Here is a 12,590-nt window from a genome sequence, read left to right on the forward strand (position 1 = left end):
GGCAAGGCCCGCGAGGGGTCGTTGAGCCCCCGGATGCCAGCAGGGGAAAGTTGGGTCCTCACCTCTCCAGGGCCTCTGCGCCGTACTCGCCACCGTGGCCCCCAATCTTATCCCAGGTGGCCTTGATGTTGGCCTTGTCGGCGGAAGACAGCACCATGGTAGGTTCTTTCTGAGTCTGTGTCGGGACCAGAAATGTGCGGGGCCGCGAGCGCGCGGAGCTTTTATGCGGCGGGCGCGGGGGGGGCGGCGGCNTCTGCCTCCCGTCTCGCCTCTTCACGTCGCCGCATCCACCGCCCTTGGAAGTGATACCCTAGACCCCCATCTGCTGGGGGTCGGTTTGCTGAGGTGGCTCGATGCCCGTTCTTCCAACACCTGAGCCCAGTGACACCCGTCAGGGTCCCTGAGCGCCCCTGGCCCCAGGCTGCGCTCTCCTGCGGATCAGAAGGGAGTAGTCAGTTTGTGCCACCTACCCTGATCTAGGCGTGGCACCCACGGGACGCGTATCAGCTTGGAATCAGTGGAAGAACGGGCGATGGATCGTGGAAAGAAAAGGCCTCTCCTACTGCAGGGCGGAAAGAGATGGGCACACAAGCGGGTCCTCCCTCACATGTACTCAAGGGTTCCCACCCAGTATCCCCCCTCCCCTCCTCTAACCCCCTTTCTTTACACACATAGCCACTGAGTGCCAATCGCAGAAGGAACAAATACCGAGGGGCAGAATTTGCAGGGCTGGGGCGGGAGAGTTCCAGGCCAAGTCCCTTCTTCCAGGGTGGCAGCGGCGGCACCCCAGGTCAGGGACTCACAGAGGCAGGCCTCTGCTATTTGGGACCTTGCGTGAATGACTGTCTCTCTCCCCCGTCGTCCTGGGTCACAGTGACAAACCCAGTGCTGTAAGTTGTGCCCGACGCAAGACTCACTAGGCAAATTGTGGTTGAGTTGATACATAAAGCAACTGGCTGGAGAAGACCTGAGCTGTCAGCCTAGTTAGGGACAGTGACCAGACCGTTACACAAGTACAAAGAGAGTGGAAAACCTTCTTAAAGGACACAGGAAGCATGGAGAGGGTGGGTGAGGAACTCAAGGATGTCAGGGTAAGTCTGAGGATCATGGTGGGCCTCCCTGAGGAGGTGAGACTGGAAGATGAGTCATTATTAGGCAGAGTAGAGGGGGAGCTACCCATCACTTGGTGGAGGGGAAGGGGAGAGAAAGACTCTGTGGGTGCAGAATGGGAGTGGGGAGCTGTGGGGGCGGTAAGGCTGGCCAGACCTCACAGCAGGGGCAGGGGAGGAGCTTCCAGTGGGGTGGTGAGACGGGGCAGATCTCCAGCTAGGCCCCTAAGGTGACAAGACCCTTGGGCTAGTAGGTGGGAGGAGGGGGTGATGAGGGAGAACGTCCGAACCTGGTGAGGGGAGAAGACAGCGAGAAGCCGTTGCTGTGTCCTTTCCTGGGAAGAAGACTTCCCTTTGGAGAGGGGTTGGCTGGGCACCACCCTCTGCCCCCACCCCTCTCCTAGGACCTTCCCTCGAGACCCCCCCTGTGTCCAGGAGGAAGTAATGGTCCAACTGAGTGGGACAGGTCTCAGCAATTCTTCCTTCTGCTCTGCCTCCTGGTGTGTCTGTGCCTCTGATTTTGTTCACACAGGATTCTCCCCCTGGCTCAGTCCACTTTCCCTTCCGAACCTCCACGCTTTTCCCGATTCTGTCAGAGCCAAAGCCCCAATCCTGGCCTCCCAAAAAGCATAAGACACTGAGTGCTTAGAGGTGTAAAAGAGCCACCTCCAGGCCAGGGATAATCCCTCCTTCTTCATCTTGTTCCAATCCCTCTGCCACTCAGTCCTCTTAAGGCAAGACTTGGGAACATATCTCAGCCAATGGCTTCCATTCTTAACATGGGAAGAGTTCCCATATATATGGGAGAAACAAATTGACAAAGGATACTAACTGGAAACTAACAGAAATATAAAAATGACTGGGGCACCTGGGTGGCTCAGTTTGTTGATCGACCAACTCTTTATTTCAGCTCAGGCCTTGATCTCCTACTGCGAGGGATTAAGATCCAGGTCAGACTCTGTGCTGACAGCAAGGAGCCTGCATGGGATTCTCTGTCTCCCTCTCTCTCTAACCCTCCTCCACTCTCTCTCACACACACCCTCTCTCTCAAAATAAATAAATAAGCATTAAAAAACAGAAATAGAGAAATGACCAATAAATCTGTGAAGTGAGAAAGAGCTGGAGAAGCTGCTGGAAGAGATGTAGCGGAGACATGGTTCTGTGAGAAAAGCAAGTTGCAGAAAAATATCCAGTTTATGACGATATTTTCAACAACAACAAAAAATAATGTAGTTGTGTAGCTGTGTCCCCTCAGCACAGGATAGAAGCCAGTGGGCTCAGTCCCCAACTGGTAACTGTGTTACTTCTGCAGGGGTGTGGGACAGGGCAGAGCGAGTCTCTTTCCTGACTTTGAATAACACAGTGTGTATGTGTGTGTGTGTGTGTGTGTGTGAGAGAGAGAGAGAGAGAGAGAGAAAGCAAGGATGGATTTTAGTTTGTTTGTTTATAGTGGGCTCCATGCCCAGCACAGAGCCCAACACGGGGCTTGAACTCACGACCATGTCCCTGAGATTAAGACCTGAGCTGAGATAGAGTTGGACACTTAACTTACTGAGCCACCTAGGTGCCTCCCTTAGTTTCTTTTTTAAAAAATGTTTATTTTTGAGAGAGAGAGTTGTGAGTGGGGAGAGGCAGAGACAGAGGACAGAGGATCCAGAGTGGAGCAGGAAATGAGAGCAGGCAGCCCAATGTGGGGCTTGAACTCAGGAACCGTGAGATCATGACCTGAGCTGAAGCCAGACTCTCAATCGACTGAACCACTCAGGTGCTTCCCTTAGTTTATTTAAGTATTTTCTATATTTAAATAGAAATGAATTGGGCTCTAGGTCAAAGGAAGAGTGTATGGTGGAGAAGGAGAAGCAGCTCCCTGTGTGGAAAGGCCCGGGGCCCAAAAGAGAGCAGTGACCGAGGGGCCCTGCCAGCGTCCCAAAACGGAGCCCAGGCTGGGCTGGAGGCCCCGACGCTGCACCTCTGACCTCGTAGAGGCCGGGTGAGGTGTGTGAAGCTGCCGCATGGAGCCCAAGGCTTCAGCACTTGGGCCAGGAGCCTTTCCAAACCCTGTTCGCAGCACCGAGGCAGAGCTTCTGGGAGCCCCCAGGAGCCTTGGGCTGTTGCATAGGGGGAGCAATGAGCTGGGGGCACATGGGGGCACAGCGAGCCGCAGAACAAGGGGGCAAGGGGCTCTGCTAACCCTTCCCAAGTGCACCTTGACTGTTTCACCGGCTCGTTGCCACACTCTTCTCCCCTGACTCAATCCCCACACGGTTCTCCGAGGGTTACTGTGGCCCAGGAAAGGCAGAAGGGCTGCAAGCCCCTTTCCAACCCACCTGCCCTCTGATAGGAAGGAGGTGGAAATCTCATAGAAATTGTCCAGCAGCTGCATTGGTACCAGGAGGTGTGTTTTTGTGGTTTATTTTGCTCTGTTTTGACCTAGACTGTTTGTTTAATGGGGGTTAGTCAGAGAAACTTGAAAAGAAGGTGGCAATCTTAAGACTCCCCTACCTCTCACCCCAGAGAGGAACCCTTGGGAGTCAGGCCCTTCCCAGGCCTGGAACGTGGTTCACGCATTCCTGGAGCATCAGCCTTAGTTCCCGGCCCGCCATTGTGGCTGCAGAGGGGTCCCTGGTGGGAGGTGAGGAGAGTCACCCCAGCCCCAGCCCNAAAGTTGGGTCCTCACCTCTCCAGGGCCTCTGCGCCGTACTCGCCACCGTGGCCCCCAATCTTATCCCAGGTGGCCTTGATGTTGGCCTTGTCGGCGGAAGACAGCACCATGGTAGGTTCTTTCTGAGTCTGTGTCGGGACCAGAAATGTGCGGGGCCGCGAGCGCGCGGAGCTTTTATGCGGCGGGCGCGGGGGGGGCGGCGGCCCGGGCNCCCCGCGATTCTGGGGAGCCTACACAGGTTCCCCGCTCGTCTGCCGCGTCCCCACTGCTGGCCCCCGACCTGGGGTACGTGCCGGTTGGGAAGGGGAGCACGCTGTTTTCCAAAGTGAAACGAGCTACTGTCGCACCAAACTTTCCCCAGGACCAAGAGCTGTAGATTGTCCGTGTTAACAGTAAGGGTCAAGGAGATAATGCGGGGGGAGATCTCCAAGCCCTCCTTCCCCCGGGGGTGGGCAGGCGCTCCTAACCGGTGTGGGCCAACAGGTGAAGGCGCAGACGGTGGGTGCGGGTGGCGAGTTCGGCTCAGGAACGGTCAGGGCTAACCCTCCAGCGCCCTTCGGACTTGAGGGTCACTGCCGTGTGGGGCTCAGTGCTCCCTCCACCCGCCGAGATTGCTCTCTGGGGGGCCTTCCTCATTCAGAGTTTGGAGAGCTGCCGGGGTCCACCAAGGTTCTGAGGAGGGAGCTAAGATCCCTGCCCGGTTGTGACTGAGGCAGAGATCGACTCTGGCTGGGGAGAAGGCACGGAACGGCTTGGAGGGGAGATGCGCAGATCCTGAAAGGGGCAGCTGGGGCCGGATTGTCAGGGGTCTGCCATACACCGAGGCTGTGTTATGATTTTACAAATTAGTTCAAGGACCCAGCGACTAGGGCTTTTTGTTTGTCGTTTTCTGTTTGTTTTCACATTGATGTGTGAGGCTCCTATTGCTCAGCGACATGTCCAGTGTGAACCAGCTCGGACATCTGCTCTGTGTGTCTGATTCTGGCCATCAGGAGGTCCTGCCGCAGTCTCCCACGCCACGAGATTCCGAGGAAGGGCAAAGTTTGCTGCAGACTGAGCATTGTGGGGAGGGGGAAGCACTGAGAGTCAGAGGAGGCCTGGCCCCAGACTGTTTGACCTCGGGCCAGAAACATGACCCTTGGGCCGCTGCCTGTCTGTCTGCAGAAGAGCTGCGGATTCTTGCCCCGGGCTCCCAGCGGGAGGGCCGTGAGTGCGTGCGTGCACACGTGCTTCGGGGCGTGAGTGCGTGCGTGCACACGTGCTTCGGGGCTGGAGAAGAGCTGCTCGCAGGGCCTTCCCTCACCCAGCACCACTCCGCCCCTCCCATTTCCCTGGCACAGGAGGGCAGTTGTTCTGTTCCAGCCTTTAGGGTCCACGCCCTCATTTCAGAGTTTGGATAGACCCAAGGACTCGTCCCGGGGTCCCTGGTTCTTTGTCCTCAAGGACTGGCGACTGCGCCCTAAGATTCCAGGAGTCTGCATGCGGGGCCTCTAACTTTTCTGCCCAGCCTCTCCGCCCACTGGCGCCCCAAAGAACACACACGTGCGGGCTCTGGCCATTTGAGGCCTGTTTATTGACTTGCGCAGACCTCAGGCCGCGGGGCTGGGCCTCAGCGGTACTTCTCAGTCAGCACCGTGGCCACGTGGGTCAAGAACTCGTCCCCCGCCGCGTGCGTCTCCACGGTGAGCTCGTCCTGCGGCGGGAGAGGGGGCCGAGAGGGGGTCTGCTTCAAACCGTTCCTCCGTTGACCCCAGGCCTGGCTGCCCGCGAACCCCACTGAAGCCGGGGCAGGCTCTCGGGGAAGTTGGAGGGGTCCACGCGGAGCACGTGCGCGTGCAGGGGGGCGAGCGGGCTCAGCGCGGCGCGCAGGTGGTCGACGTGTGCACGGCCACGCCCACCGCCTGGCGCCCGCGTCGTCCGTGGGTCCGCGGCTGGGTCTCGTCAGGGCAGACGCCCACGTGCTTGAAGTAGGTCTTGGTGCTGGGATAGACCGTGACGAGCCTGATGGAGCAGGTCAGTGAGTGAGGAGGGTGGCCGCGTGGGGTCCTGGCAGCGCCTGCACCTCCCAGACACGCGGGACCCCCCCTCCCCCAGCCTGGGCCGCCCCTCGGACCGGGCCCCAAACCCTTGTGTCCGCCTCCGCCTCCGTGTGACCCTGGAAACCCCGCTTCACCCACCTGAGCAGCAGCTCCGCCCCAAGGACGCCTCGTGGCGGCGATCAGGTCCCAGACCTGCGCGTTGTGGGCGCTTGGGCGCTGANCCCTTATCTGCGGGACCTTGGCGGGCACGTGCGACCGTCGGCGGCCAGCTCGGGGAAATCACCTCCAGCTGCAGAGGCCACGGCCTGGGGTCGGGGGTCGGGGTGCGTGTGCGCGTGTGCGCGCGGGTTACCCACACTGACTCGGGCGCTGTGTGTGGAGCGCGCTTCAGCCAGACCCGGAATGACCCCCGCCCCCTGCGGGCCGCGTGAAAGCCTTTCCAGAAGGGACCAGTGGAGGGATTGGGGGAAAGAGCGCAGGGCGGGAAACCCCTCCCCGCTCGGGACAAGGGGCGCCTATCGTGGGTCCCCGCAGTTCGGAGCTATGGCATCGGACTTTGAGGAGAAGGCCCCTGAGTGCAGACGAGCTGAGTGAAGCGACAGTCTTTGGGCGATTTGGAAAGCAGGGGAGGAGCGAACGCATGTCGACCCCTAGAGGAGGCCTGGGCCAGCCTGGGGCGGGTCTGCAGGCGCCAGGCCCGAGCAAGCGCTCTCGGGGCGGGGTGTGTGGCTCCGGGCCCGTGGTGGTATTGGGGTCGACCTTGGCCCTGCGGCTCAGGCTTTCCATCCCTCCTTCCCGCCAACACTGAGAACGCAGGACCCACTCCATCCTCATCCATTTATTGGGGAATCTCGGGAAATATTGTGGGAAGGTTCAAGGGCAGGGAACAGGTCGCAGCCCGCCCCCGGTCTGGCGGCTGCTCAGCGGTACTTCTCGGTCAGAACGCAGGACACGATGGACAGGAACTTGTCCCAGGCGGTGTGGGCANAGGGTCTCTTATCAGGCCCAGTGAGGGTGGGTGGTCACCAGTCCCTAGTGGGACAGCTGCGGTGAGGGGCTATCACTCTAGTCTCCCCCCTGCCGGGCCACAGCCTGAGTCCAGGTTCCAGGGAGATAGGGGCCCAGCCTGGGCGGACAGTCCGTGTGCCCGCCAGTCCAGTGACTGGCCTCCTATAACCATCGTCCCTGACTTCCCTGTCCTCGTGATGGAAGGATGATCTAGAACGTTTCAGGCTCTCACAGGAGCACCGTCTCCTCCTTCCTTTATTTAAGCTTCTGTATTGTCACCTTACAGATGAGTGAATGGAGGTCTACAGAGGGACACTGAGGCCAGTGTCACAGCATGTGATGTCAGTTTCACCTTCAGACACTCTCCACCTCTGTGTGCAGCCCCTTCCTCCCCGGGATAAGGTTCTTCTCCCCCACAGGCCAAGTCCCTCAGCAGCTTGACCAGGGGGACTCTCCAAGCTGGGCACCCAGGCTGGGAGGAGGCTAGACTCTTCTTCACACAGAGCCTGGGGTCACGCGAGCCTACAGTTCCACCCGCCACTCGCGTCACAGCCTGTGCCATTTATGTCTCTTTACCTCCTTGCTTATTCCCTTTCCCATCTCCACCAGAAGGCAACTATTTTAATGAGCTTAATATGTTCCCTTAGTTATTATGTATTCTTGCAAAGGGTGCGTGTATCTTAATTTAAATTATAGCTAGGGGTGCGTGGGTGGTTCAGCCCGTTAATCTTCCGACTTCAGCTCAGGCCTGCAGTTCAGGAGTTCAAGCCCCTGTCGGGGAACGTGTGACGGGAGGAGCCACTGAGGAAGCTCTGAGCACCCTCCCGCCCCTCCCCTGCCAAACTCCCTGCTCATACTAAGGCAGGGCAAGGTCCAGGACACCCCAGCTCAGCTGCTACCTCTGGGCACATGATGGTTTTAGTGACGCGTGCTCAGTGTGGGACCCCAGTGAGAACATGGGTGAAGGAGCAAACAAAAGGAGAAAACTGTAACCCTCATCACATAGAAGTGTTGTTACCAGTTTGTTGCAATTGTGTCTAGCCCCTTCTTCTATTTATGGTTTTATGTTTTATTTTAGTTTTTAATTTTTTCCCCAATGTTTATTTATTTTATTTTTGAGAGAGAGAGAGACAGAGTGTGAGCGGGGGAGGGGCAGAGAGAGAGGGAGACACAGATTGTGAAGCAGACTCCAGGCTCTGAGCTGTCAACACAGAGCCTGACATAGGGCTGGAACTCATGAACCATGAGATCATGACCTGAGCCGAAGTCGGACGCTCAACTGACTGAGCCACCCAGGCGCCCTAGGAGAGCAAATCTTAAGCAGGCTCCATACCCAGGCACCCCTTTAAGAAAGTTAATTAAAAAATTAAACTTGTTGGAGCATTTGGCTGGCTCATCAGTCCCTGTTCGGGCGCCACTATGTCGGAGGCCGAGCTGGCTCCGGCAGGTCCAGGGGTCCCTGAAGGATGGACGGTGTCGGCGAGAGAGAGTGAGAGATGCCCCGGGATTCTTTCTGATCACCAGGCAGGCATCTCTGTCCTGTCAGTTTTTGTGTCTTTATTTAAAGGTTCAGCAACAAAATGAAGTAATAGAAAGGAATTTCTTACAATGGGAGGCCTTTTTTGATATCAATAGTAGAATTATTCCGACCAAGGAAATAACAGAATGTTCTTAGTGAAAAATAGGATAATATATAGGTCAAATTGTATACAGATAAGCTAGGAGTATTTTGTCTGGCTCTCAAGAGGATGAATGTTTCTGAATTGGTTTGTTTGTGGAGACTAACATGGGGGCCCTGAATGGGTCAGTCCTTTGCCCCTGGGTTATGTTTTAGCTACTGTTATCCATCCTCATCCCAGCTGCCAGTGTAAGAGATGGTGTTTGTGGAAAGTAGGCCTTGAGGAAGGGACTGTTGTTTCACCAATTAGCAAAGATACATGTGGTAACTATGTTTTGCTCTTAACCCCAAAATAGGCCCTTGGTCTCAGGGCCAGGCTCAGTTGTAATTCTTGTGTTCTTAACCCCCTAAGTCTCGGATCTGCAAGGCCCTCAGGAAGAGCCTTTTGACAATCACCCATAGAGCTTTCATCTAAAATCTCTTTTGTAAAGGCAGGAATATGCTTTTCTGTATGAGGTATCTGTATTCAGAATATGGGTCTGATATGGAATATTGTGAGGCCTGGTCAATACCAGCAGGGTTATATCCAACATGAGCCAATAGTAGCAGAAGGAGATCCCAGTTTTCATTTCTCATGGCAGGAGCTGCAAACATTGCCATTTCCTTGCTGTGATTGCCATCCAGAGAGGCCGGTGCGGCTCCCGGCAGGCTCAGTTTGTACAGTGTGACTCTTGATCTCAGGGTTGTGAGTTCAAGTCCCATGTTGGGTGTAGAGATCATTTAAATATAAAAATCACAAGAGGTGTCTGGGTGGCTCAGTCAGTTGAGTGTCTGACTCTTGATTTTGGCTCCGGCTATGATCTCATGGTTCATGAGTTCGAGCCCCAAGTGGGACTGCACTGACAGCACAGAGCCTTTTTGGGATTCTCTCTCTGTCTCTCTGCTCTTCCCCTGCTTCTCTCTCTCTCTCTCTCTCTCAAAAAAATGTTCCTTTCTCACCTGCTTGCCCTCAGAGAGAACCCTTTAATTATTTCCTAGGACTCTGCAATAAGTTATGGCCATATGTATAAGGGGTGCCTGGCGGCTCAGTTGGGAGAGCATGCGATGCTTTATCTTTGGGGTCCTGAGTTTAGGCCCCACGTTGGGCACAGAGATTACGTGTGTGTGTGTGTGTGTGTGTGTGTGTGTTAACCCAAACGGTGAGCGCTCACATTGGGTGAGTTATTCTCCATGCTCCAAAGTCTGGGGCTGCCAGGCTAGTCCCCTCCAGCTCTAGAGGGGGCCAGTTAGCATCGTGTCCACAGGAGCTTCCTAAAATCCACCCTTTCTGCTCATAAAACAATAAATGGTTCTTTAGATCTTTTGAAGGAGTCTACAGACTACAGAGGCAAATAGAAATCACTAATATCTCAACACTAACATTTTTTTAAATTTTGATTGATTTTTATTTTTTTATTAATTTTTTAATTTACATCCAAGTTAGCATATAGCGCAACAATGACTTCAAGAGCAGATTCCTTCATGCCCCTTGCCCATTTAGCCCATCCCCCCTCCCAAAGCCCCTCCAGCAACCCTCTGTTTGTTCTCTATATAAAGAGTCTCTAATGTTTCATCCCCCTCCCTTTGTTTATATTATTTTTGCCTCCCTTCCCTTATGTTCATCTGTTTTGTATCTTAAAGTCCTCATATGAGTGAAGTCATAGGATATATGTCTTTCTCTGATTAATTTTCCTTAGCATAATACCCTCCAGTTCCATCCATGTAGTTGCAAATGGCAAGATTTCATTTTTTTGTCTGCTGAGTAATACTCCACTGTGTGTTTGTGTGTGTGTGTATGTGTATGTGTATACCACCTCTTATCCATTCATCCATCGATGGACATTTGGGCTTTTTCCATACTTTGGCTATTGTCCACAGTGCTGCTATAAACATTGGGGTGCGTGTGTCCCTTCGACACAGCACACACGTATCCCTTGGATAAATACCTAGTAGTGCAATTGCTGGGTCGTAGGGTAGTTCTAGTTTCAATTTTTTGAGGAACCTCCATCCTGTTTTCCAGAGCGGCTGCACCAATGTGCATTCCCACCAGCAGTGCAAAATAGATCCTCTTTCCCTACATCCTCGTCCACATCTGTTGTTGCGTGACTTGTTGATTTCAGCCACTCTGATGGGTGTGAAGCGGTATCTCAGTGCGGTTTTGATTTGTTTTGCCCTGAGGAGGGACGCTGAGCATCGTTTCATGTGTCGGTTGGCCATCTGGATGTCTTCTTTGGAGAAGTGTCTGTTCATGTCTTCTGCCCATTTCTTCACCAGATTATTTGTGTTTTCGGTGTTGGGTTTGATAATTCTTTATTTATAGGTTTTGGGTACCAACCCTTTATCCTTTTTTTTTTTTAATATTTTTATTTATTTCTAGGAGAGAGAGAGAGAGAGAGAGAGACAGCGTGAGCAGGGGAGGGTCAGAGAGAGGGAGACACAGACTCTGAAACAGGCTCCAGGCTCTGAGCTGTCAGCACAGAGCCCGATGTGGGGCTCGAACCCACGAACTGTGAGATTATGACCCAAGTGAAAGTCGGATGCTCAACCGACTAAGCCACCCAGGCGCCCCATCAACCCTTTATCCTATGTGTCGCTTGCAAACGTCTCCTCCCTTTCCATCAGTTGCCTTGCAGTTTTGCTGATGGTTTCCTTTGCTGGGCAGAAGCTTTTTATCTTAATGAGGTCCCAATAGTTCATTTTTGCTTTTGTTTCCCTTGCCTTTGGACACATGTTGAGTAAGAAGTTGCTGCAGCCAAGGTTAAAGAGGTTCTTGCCTCAACACTAACATTTTAGGGTTGTTTTCTCTGTTTAGCTGAATTCCCTTGAAAATGCATCTTCATGTCCTACAATTCAGCAAGTGTGTCCGTGTCACAACTGTGGATGAATTTGAACCAGTCACCTAGGAAGCCTGGACCTATGATTCCAAAAGTCGCCATCTGAGGCCCCTGGGGGTCCCCTTGCTGGCTGGGCGCTGTCGCCATCACTGTAAGCAAGTCTGAAGTTTAGCAGAAATTACTTCCCTGTCCACGTCTTGACAGAAGGCGAGGACAATATTCAGGCCCAAATCTGGGGAGAGGAAGGGCTCCTCAGGAGACTGCCAGCCCCTCACCTTGGAGATTCCTCCCAGGAGGGGGTCTCCAGCGAACGGAGGTGGGGAGAGGATGGGAGGGACTCTGAGCGTGCAGGGGGAGCAGCATGCAGAGACTGAAGCAGCCATAAGTCAGCCTGGATTCAAAACTGGTCTTAGGCTTCCAGCCCTGAGCTCCCTCCTTCCAACCCGGAATCCCCAGAGGCTCAGGCAGAGGCAGGGGCTGCTGCTGAGACCAGCCCCTGGCCCAAGAGAGCCTTGCTGAGAGGAGCAGGGGAGGAGCCAGGGAGGGCCTGAGGGCAGAGCGCAGGGAGTCCTCCCTAGGCACCAGGGCCGCCCACAGAACCCCCTCCTCCTGCAGCCGGGGTGTCCCAGGCTCTCCAGCCTTCACCCAGTGGTTGGTACGGCTGGGGGTACACGTTGCCCCCCTTCTTTTGGATAAGGGTGTGTCCTCACCCCTCAAACTTGTGCTGACGTAGTTTCTCAGTCTCCATCCCGTCCCCGTCTCTGTCAGCCCTCTGTCCCCTCGTGGCCTTAACTTCCTTCTGTGGCCTGGGGCTCCCTGCTGCACAGACTTCCTTCCTGAGCTCAGACTTGTACCCGGGAAGCATTTCACAGCCTCCCCTGTGCATCTCAAACGAGGCCCTGATCTTCCCTCAGAGCTGCTGCTCCGGCCTCCCCTCCCAAGGCTCAGGCAAGAGACCACCGTCCTCCCGTCCTCCCGGCCGGTCCTCTCTCATCCCTGAGGTCCCGTGGTCTCTGACGCTCCCTGAGGGACAGCCTCCTGCCCTTGTCGCCCCGCTCCCTGCCCTCCCGGCTCTGCTCCCTCCTCCGTCCCACCTGACCCTCCCCGAAGGCCCTTCCCCAATGTGCTCCCTGCCTGAAGTGTCACCATATGAATAGTCCCAAATTGACCACCCCATTTACAGTTGCAACTGCCCACCCCCTCCTGTGTACTCTCCTGCCTGCTCTACATCCCCCCCAGACAAATATTTATTTATTTATTTATTTATTTATTTATTTATTT

At 54.8% G+C, this 12,590-nt stretch overlaps 2 protein-coding genes across 2 annotated transcripts in view; both read right to left on the reverse strand.

Annotated features, from left to right (window-relative positions):
- The window catches only part of LOC144230271 (hemoglobin subunit alpha), a 1,139-nt gene extending 936 nt beyond the window's left edge, over nt 1-203 (reverse strand). Inside the window, exon 1 of the mRNA XM_077762476.1 lies at nt 63-203. Within this exon, the coding sequence (XP_077618602.1) occupies nt 63-157 (95 nt within the window). The 5' untranslated portion in view covers nt 158-203. The remainder of the gene's footprint in view (nt 1-62) is intronic.
- Nucleotides 204-5,380: 5,177 nt separating this feature from the next.
- Nucleotides 5,381-12,590, reverse strand: part of LOC144230482 (hemoglobin subunit mu-like) — a 10,124-nt gene continuing 2,914 nt past the window's right edge. Inside the window, 6 exon segments of the mRNA XM_077762813.1 lie at nt 5,381-5,464; nt 5,521-5,654; nt 5,657-5,772; nt 5,949-5,981; nt 5,983-6,047; nt 11,585-11,648. Coding sequence (XP_077618939.1) covers nt 5,381-5,464; nt 5,521-5,654; nt 5,657-5,772; nt 5,949-5,981; nt 5,983-6,047; nt 11,585-11,648 — 496 coding nt within the window.

The sequence above is a fragment of the Crocuta crocuta genome, unplaced genomic scaffold (assembly GCF_008692635.1).
Source record: "Crocuta crocuta isolate KB4526 unplaced genomic scaffold, BGI_CrCroc_1.0 scaffold234, whole genome shotgun sequence".
In the NCBI taxonomy this organism is placed as follows: domain Eukaryota; kingdom Metazoa; phylum Chordata; class Mammalia; order Carnivora; family Hyaenidae; genus Crocuta; species Crocuta crocuta.